General features: G+C 37.6%; 1 protein-coding gene across 2 annotated transcripts; it reads left to right on the top strand.

The window, feature by feature from the left end:
• Positions 1 to 1,061: 1,061 nt before the first annotated feature.
• On the top strand, positions 1,062 to 6,587 carry LOC119029289 (protein ENL-like). Of its 2 annotated transcripts, XR_005077955.1 has the most exons (7): positions 1,062 to 1,295; positions 2,940 to 3,120; positions 4,041 to 4,123; positions 4,434 to 4,565; positions 4,817 to 4,909; positions 5,202 to 5,316; positions 5,619 to 6,587. XR_005077955.1 is itself a non-coding variant. In XM_037116017.1 (6 exons), exons 1-6 carry the CDS (start codon positions 1,287 to 1,289, stop codon positions 5,676 to 5,678), a joined length of 558 nt encoding a protein of 185 aa, XP_036971912.1. In that variant the 5' UTR covers positions 1,068 to 1,286; the 3' UTR covers positions 5,679 to 6,587. The 2 variants fall into 2 exon arrangements, 1 of the variants encoding a protein (XP_036971912.1); XM_037116017.1 differs by lacking the exon at positions 5,202 to 5,316 and having other exon boundaries at positions 1,068 to 1,295.
• Positions 6,588 to 8,229: the final 1,642 nt, after the last annotated feature.

The following is an 8,229-nucleotide window of genomic DNA, read 5'->3' as shown; positions in this document are numbered from 1 at the left end:
AGGAGTTTCAAATATAATAAACTAAAATAAACTATTTTGAAGCTTCAGCCCTGTCTGTTTATATATATAAAAAAAAAGATTTAAAAAAAAAAAAAAACATAGACTGGGAACTTGTTCACCTTGTGTCACCAAAATAGCTCTGACACATCGAGGCAGAGACAAAAGACTTCTTGGGTTCCCATGTGGTGTCTGGCATTGGGCAATTGGCAGTGGATCCTCCGGGTCCTGACGGTTGGGCTGTTGGGTCTCCATGGATTCAACTTGTTCTTGCACATTCCACAGATGATTGTCAGTTTGGGATCTGGGTAATTTGGGGACCTGATCAACACCTTGGGCTCTTGTCACATCGGGTCATTCCTGAACAGCTTTTGTGGTGTGGCGGGGCTCATTGTCCTTCTAGGGAGGCACTGTAAGTTGTGAGGATGTTTATGTTGTCTATATTGGTGTTCGGGTGGGTGGTGTGTGTCAAGTGGCTTCACACACAAGGTTAACCAGGAGAATATTGCCTTTTAAGGAGATGGTCAGTGTTAAGCACTACACCTGTCAGGGGTTTTAATGTTGTTTTTTAATATTTAATGTAATGAACAAATAAGATGTAATCATCCCGGTGACTTTTATTTAATATCAATCAATCAATCAATCAATCAATCAATCAATCAATCAATCAATCAATCAATCAATCAATCAATCGATCAAATTTGGGACCTTTCAAACAAATCCTTCAAATGAAAATAAGGTCCCAAGAACACTGTCTGAAGACAGAAAGGTGGTGGAGTCCGCCACATGTTTGTACAACAGTATGAACTTGTTGTCCTTTAAGGTCAGTGTGTTTATTCAGTTTAGTCAGTCGTGAAAACAAAAAGAGTTTGTTTATTAAGTTTGTTCAGAAGAGGTTTCTTTTCTGATTCAAACTCCATAGTGCACCTTCAAGCTAGCATCATGTGGCCATTCAGTTAGAACAGAGCTAGCGGTTGGAGCGTATTCACTCGGGACTGTCCCGCCTTCTCAGAGTTCTGATTGGCTCCTTTCGTGAGCGCCTAAAATTTCCGGCTCCTTGATTGGATGAGATTGTGAGAAAAACTTCCTGGGGAGTTGTCTCGGAACATGGAGACACTATGTGAAAACTGACCAGGGGATTAGACACAGACACTTCCTGTGTGGTAACGGTAACGGTAACTTTCGGTCTATTACTGTTAACAGTTGTCCAAACCTGTGTGTGCGGCAGCATCTGTCCACACAGATCACTGTACTGCAGACTGAAGATAGAGGCTGGACCAACACACAACATGGACCAGGTACTGTGGTTTTATGTCTCTTTATTATATCTGAACGATTCACAGAGGAAAACGGTCAAAACTGGTGATAGTTTGTCTCTGGAACCATGCTAGCTGTTATTTACCGTTAGCTAGCTATCAGTCTAACGATACCCAGCTACAGTTCATGTATGTCCTCCTCCTCTTCACTAAACGTCAGAAGTTGAGGTTATTTTGTCTAAAATGGAATGGAAAGTACATCGTGACAAATGTTTAAATGTTTGTAAAAGTGAAGCTAGGATCACAGGATGAGTAGCCATACTGCTTATACACTCCCTCCCTCAGTTTTAAAGGTGCTTTATGTAGTTATGTGAAAGAAATTCAGAAACTCAGCAAGGTAAAACTTACAATATAGATGGGGTAATAATTCAAACTCCTGGATATTTTTTATGTCCATTACTGAAGAATTAAGCCTTCCTCAGAGGAAAATAAAGGTCCCCAGAACACTGTTTGAAGCTAGAAAAATGGCAGGGTCTGCCACAACTAAACGAAAAAAAGGGCAGTTCTATGGAAGCATCCATTTATTTATTCCTAACCTTTACAGAAACATTACACCTGAAAAACACTTGTGACTTAAGTTCTTTTAATATTTTATGATAAAACAATAGGTTATTTGAACATGAACTACCTGTTGGGCCATCAATTTGTTTTTGTTCCCAGTAATGTATTGAAGGAAAGTAACTTATTTTGATAATCCACACAAATATTATATGAGATATAGCTAAAATAATCCTCTCCTGGAGTCACATCTCTGGTGTTGCTGTCTGACAAAAGTCTGTTTTGTGTTGTTTGTTTGTTTGTTTTATAAAAATCACACTGTTGACATGACTTTTCTTCTTTTATCTATTTCCTGAAGAACTATGAAGAAATGACTTGCTCAAGCCCCTTGTATCAAGATTTCATATTAAACTTTTAGTAGATATCACTAGGGTGGCTTAAGTTATTAGTTGGTAATTGTAAAAAAGTGGATTGATTACATGATCTAATGAATGTACCATGACTGACAACATGTGGTTTAATGCCTTGTGGCAGCCATTTTGTAAAGCCTGTATTTATGTGTATTTTTAGAGTCAATGAGTTATGGAACATTTGAATGTGTGGAAAGTTTAAATACCAGAAAAGGAAATTAATTTTCTGTAGTTTCTGCAGTAAGACTCTTAAATGGTATGAAATTGTGTTTCCTTTAAGGTCAGATTGTGTATTTTCCTTATCTGATTGAAAATTTCTTCCCAAAACCTACATAGTGCACCTTTAACTGACGAGATATGTGTATCTAGGCTGTTTGGGACTCCCCTCTGCCTTCCTATGATTGATACCTTTCCAACAAAACTAGCTGACATGTCTCTATTCAAAACGTCTGTTAGATATATAGTAAATTGGTAAGTATATTCAAAGATTAATGTGGAGCCTACAGTCTGTCACCAAAGGCCCTCTTAGCTTAACTTTTGTGCCATTTCAACTGCAACTGTGCTCTATCAAGGTCTGACTTTTGGTGTTTTGACACTAGTTAGAGATCATCATAACCCTTGTCATTGTTTATGGGTAGGATTTACTGTGATTTGCCTCGTGTTCTTTCTCTGGCCTTTTATGTACAGTGTTTAACTCTCGTGTTTCTGCCCCTTGTAGTGTAAAGTTCAGATGAATCTAGAGTTGGGCCACAGTGCCCAGCCAAGAGAGAGGGAAACATCAGAGGACTTCACCCACGACTGGACTGTTTTTGTCCGAGGGCAAAAGACTGATGAAATTCAGCACGTGGTAGAGAAAGTTGTCTTCCACCTACATGAGAGCTACCCCAAACCCAAGAGAGGTATGACAGAGCAATCAAATCTGAACATGCACTTGACCACAACCTTTTGGTTTGCAAATACAGTTGGGGCAAAAGTCTGAGATCACTAGTCCAATTACTTTTTGCATTTGTTATGAACATTTTTTTTTATTTGTGTGAAAAGTTGAATCCTCAAAAATGAGCATATATTCCAGAATATCTTGGTATGAAAGCCCCTCTTTGCTTAGATTGCCAGTTTGACTTCCTGACATGACCACTTAGTTCTAATGCCATGTTTCCCCCCATCACAATGTTACTAAGTGAGCAATGACCTGCTGGAAACTTCAGGCAAAGACATATTTGTAATGGGTGAACACGATTAAACTAAATCTAGTTTGTCTTTTATTGCTTCATTGAAAGGCTTACAATTCAAGGATATCTGACCTTTTTGTACAGAGGAATCAAGGTGGTGAAACCACTGTTGCTGACTTAGAAGTGCTGCTGGATCTTAAATGTATCTTCTTCATTTTACCTGTCATAAAAATGTGGTTTTAAACAATTATTAAATCCTCAAACTTTGATTATTTCCAAGTTCATGAGAAAATATTAAATTTTTTTAATGTAGTCTATTTGGGACCCGACTAGATGTAAGAATCATACATTTATATAGCTTAAGGCTACCTAGCTTAAGGCTCTTTAACTGCCTAAAACTTCATAAAAGACATAACACTTTAATGCAGGGTTTCCCCCCTAGAAATTGGTCAGGAGATGTTGCTGTCTCTGCAATATCCTTCCCTTTATAAAGGGAAAGAAAAAGATAAGAAAATTGACTGGATTTATTCTCTGCCTTTTGTGTCCTGATCACATGAAACTCATTAATTTGCCAGCACTAAGAATATTATCGATTTAAAGTCACTGTAACTATTGCCAATATTTCTATCATGTCATCTGTGTCTGTTTAGTATTCAAGGAGCCTCCGTACAAAGTGGTTGAGTCGGGCTCTACTGGCTTCCTCATGCATATCGAAGTTTTCCTCAAGAACAAGGTGAAGGAGATGGACAAATCTGTAAAGAAAATAAAAAATGCACTAAAGACAAACAAACAAGACATTTGTGTTTTATAAAATTGCTCAAGGGTGTCTTCATGCCTTCTCCTTCAGCTTCAGTTGTCCCGCTCACTATAACTGTAGAGTTTGAGTTGAAAAGACAATGTCTGTCTGTTTTATCAATGGGTTATTCATTCAACTCTACGTCTTTTATGATGCAGAAGGACAAACACAAGCTACTTTCTGTCACACAAGACGGTAAAAAAGCAGATTAGCTTGATAGAACACTCTCTCTATTGTTTCCTTTCAGGACAAGCCAAAAAAGTTGTGTTTTAAGTACAACCTAAACCTTGAGCCAGGAGGCGACCACCTGCGTTGTGAGAAGCTCACCTTCAACAACCCCAACAAAGACTTCAAGAGAAAGCTGATCAAAGCTGGAGGGGTGAGGCTGCCGTAGACACTGGCTGATTGACTGGGCTGTTAGCTAAGTGACTGAGTAGTAAATAATCGTAGTGACCATGTAATGAAGTGTACTATATATAATCTATCTAGTTCTGTCTTTAGCTAAGGTAATTAAAAGCCCAGGTAAATATTTCAGCATTTACAGTGCGTGTCTTAAGTACTGTGGCTTTAAAAAGACTGTAACTTATACACAGATGACATGTAACTGTTGTCCCTTCATTTTATGTAAAGATGTTGCCAGAGGGAGCTGAGGCTTCATCACGGTCCTGTCAAGACTCCCCAGTGCACCCAACAAAGAAGATCAAGACCTGTCATGTGTCAGAGGTTGGTCAGCATGCCAGCACGGCCTTGCATGTGTAAAATCTCGGTATCCTGTCTCTCTTAGCCTGCTGAAATTATTTTAGATAAGTTAACCTGAAACAACACTGCCTTCTTAAATCATGAAACGGTGTACTCAGACTCGAAAACTACTTTATTTTAACAGAGGAAATTAAATGTGTCCCTATGGCTAAATACATTCAATATAGTGGCTAAATTCTTTATGCATAAATATTCTCACTGTTGATGTCAGATGTACTTCCTGTATTTTATTGACACCATCTAACCTCTCGGCAAGCACTCTACTTCGAGAGGGTGAAACTACACCCCCTGCTGTCCACAGTCAACACCTACAGCAATAGGGGTTTTATTTCCAGTATGTCAGTCAAGATTGACGGCTCATGGCAAAGGCAGTGAGTAATTACAGTAAAATATTTTGTAGTAGTGTAGTATCTTCACTATAATTTTTTAAAAATGTGTTATTGTTTAGACTGCCTTTTTTATTGTGCATAATATTCAGTTTTTATTACACAGAGAAAGATTAAGTTTGATGAATTAGTTTCCGCACTCAGTACTGAGTCTTTTGTGTGTTATTTTGGCTTGCATTCTCCCTGACTTAAGCAGTAAATAATTTCACAACAGCACATTTGGGGAGGAGATGATTGTGTCTAGATAATGATGGGGTGTTGTGCATCCAAATTTGTTCTCTCTTTAGGAACCCTGCAAAGAAGGAAGTGGTAGCAGCAGACAATGTGACGAGGGAGGAGCCAAGTAAACAGCCCTGAAAAGACTCTTACAGCAAGGCTACCTACAAAGAGGATGATAACAGAGGTGAAAGTGGCACAAGTTGTTGTTGTTGTTTTAGTCAATAGCATCTACAATCTTAAAGCATTGTCTACACGTAAATGTTCGACAGTGAACTCCTGTCTGAGATCGTCCTCCTGAGATTAATTAAAATTGTGGTAACCACATGATTGTAACCCTACTAGAGTACACAGTGGTGCCAGGAGTGTAATGTTTATTTTATTGTAACCTGTCATCGCCTCTGTAGATTTATTTCAGAATCAGATTTATATGCAAAGTAAGCGTACGCTTATTTTGACTCCTGTTTTTCATTGCTCTCCATTTTAAACGCAGTGCCAACAAGATAAATAGAAATAAAGACAACACAGGGAAGTTGCGATTTAGATGAAAGTTTAACATTTTTTTTAATGTTATAATGTTAGATTGGTTTTATTATCTGTATGTGAAATGATGATGTAATCGGGTGTCACAATGGAGTTAGGGTTAGAGGATTTCTCACCTCCATTTTACTTTTACTAAATGTTCATGTTTCTTGTGATATTTTTGAGAAAATCCAAATGTCAGATTGTTTCCACCTCGATTTTGTTAAAATGCATGATTGTAAGGTGTGTGCTCATGAGGAATGAGGTGACTTCAGCCATCCTACCATTACCCATTTATTCAAAGAAGTGTTTTTGTCCATGTTGAATGGATTTTCAAACATTTTTTTATGATCCTCCAAATGAGGACATGCCTGTTGTATATTTTCTTTATCGTTCAAAAAAATATGAACTGTAACATCTACTGATTCTTATTCGATGTTCTCTACTTGTCGATCAATAGAATTAATTTTTGCTACTGATTTATAATAAAGTTATTTTACATGTGTGAAACCTGTGAAGCATTGCTTCATTTTGTGTTTCTCCCTCATCCTACAAATTGAAAAGGAGGATTTAAAGGTTGATGCCTCAATACAAGTGGGACACCCTCGTGTCTGACAGCCAGGTGGGACTTCTTTTACTCAGACTTGACTGAGAGGCAGACTGGATCAGTTTGAGCGGCAGGAGAAGAAAAGGAGGCACCAAGCCAGTGAGAGAGTGCTGACCTACTGTCCCATAGCTGAGGCCCGATAATCTCACATCAAAGTCTGAGCACCACAGAGACTTGACTGCAACGGGCCCTCGCTCCCTCTCTCTGTATGAAAGAGAAGTCTTCAATCAGAGGACGCAACGCTTTCTTACCAGATTAAACATTTCAATTAGACATTTGAGACAGAGGCTGAGTAAGATCTGTGTAACAACCTGTGGTGTTAAGAGGTCAAAATACTTTATTTCAGACATGCCCAACTTTGGAAAAGCATCTCAATTACGCACTTGAAGTTCTTTTGATGCTTTCTCAAAATTAACATTGTGATGCAACGTAATTTCCATGCTACCATCAACTGATGCACTAATGACTCCTGTTAATTAATTAGTGGATTATCATCAGGAAAGTACCTCAAAATTGTATTTCAGTAGAAAAGTTGAGTAATTTTCTTAGTTATTTTCCATCACTGCTTTTGCTTGAGTTTATGATGCTGTTATGAAATGGAGGTATGAAACTGCCTAGATCAAAATCATATGAATAAATCTACAGATGGCTCAATGTAAACTCAAACCCAGTGGATGGAAGGCATGTGTAGTCATCCATGCACTCTGATGGTGAAAAGTTAACCCCATGACACTTTGACAGCAATTTAATTTGCATAATGAAGTACAAATGAGTAAAGAGATGTTTAAAGGTGCACTTTGTCATTTTGGGGAGGAACTTTTGCTCACAAGAGAAAGATCTTCATTGACTGTTTTTCTATAATGCCTAAACAAACTGAAGTAAAAGTATAGCTAAACTGATCTTTAAGGACAACACAATTTCATACAGTTTTACTCTGTTAATATGTGGCGGACCCTGACACCTTTCTAGCTTCAGACTGTTCTAAGGCCCTTATTTTCCTCTGAGAACACTCATTTATTTAGCCTTGGAATACATACATACTTCTGAGTTTGTTGAATTATTAAAATTTGTCATTTAATTAAAATGTCCCCCATTTATGCTGATTTCTTTTGTTTGGATGATTATGAACATTTTTAGCCATGCCTAAGGAAGGGAACCTCTTTTTGTAACAGATTTTCTTTGTCATATGTGGGAGAGGAGGCAGAATATTTTGTTTAAATATGATCTGCAAAATAATTAGTGATGAAATAGAATGCAATGGACTGTTTGACAGCTGCATAAAAAAACAATCAAGCAATCACTCAATCAATATTGAGCCATTAATACGTTTCTTATTTTATATAAGCTTTATTTGGCAGTTTTATTTATCCATATAACATGCCTGGTTTATAAACCAGAAGCACTGGCCTGTGGTCACTGAGAAAGCTCTGAGACAACTAGATTGTGTTTGCTAAAAATGTGAATTTGTGGACAGAAATCAAAACATACTTCTTTTTTTTTAATCACATATAACTGTGATACACATTAAGTTGTATGACTTAGAAATATGTCAC

Source organism: Acanthopagrus latus, chromosome 11 (assembly GCF_904848185.1).
Source record: "Acanthopagrus latus isolate v.2019 chromosome 11, fAcaLat1.1, whole genome shotgun sequence".
NCBI classification, from domain to species: Eukaryota; Metazoa; Chordata; class Actinopteri; order Spariformes; family Sparidae; genus Acanthopagrus; species Acanthopagrus latus.
This window is presented reverse-complemented; position numbering and strand designations above follow the sequence as displayed.

Coding starts and splice junctions, on each gene's coding strand:
- LOC119029289 (XM_037116017.1), top strand. Junction 4,124..4,433: donor AAGTTTTCCTCAAGAACAAG/GTGAAGGAGATG, acceptor GTTTCCTTTCAG/GACAAGCCAAAAAAGTTGTG. Junction 4,566..4,816: donor AGCTGATCAAAGCTGGAGGG/GTGAGGCTGCCG, acceptor TTTTATGTAAAG/ATGTTGCCAGAGGGAGCTGA.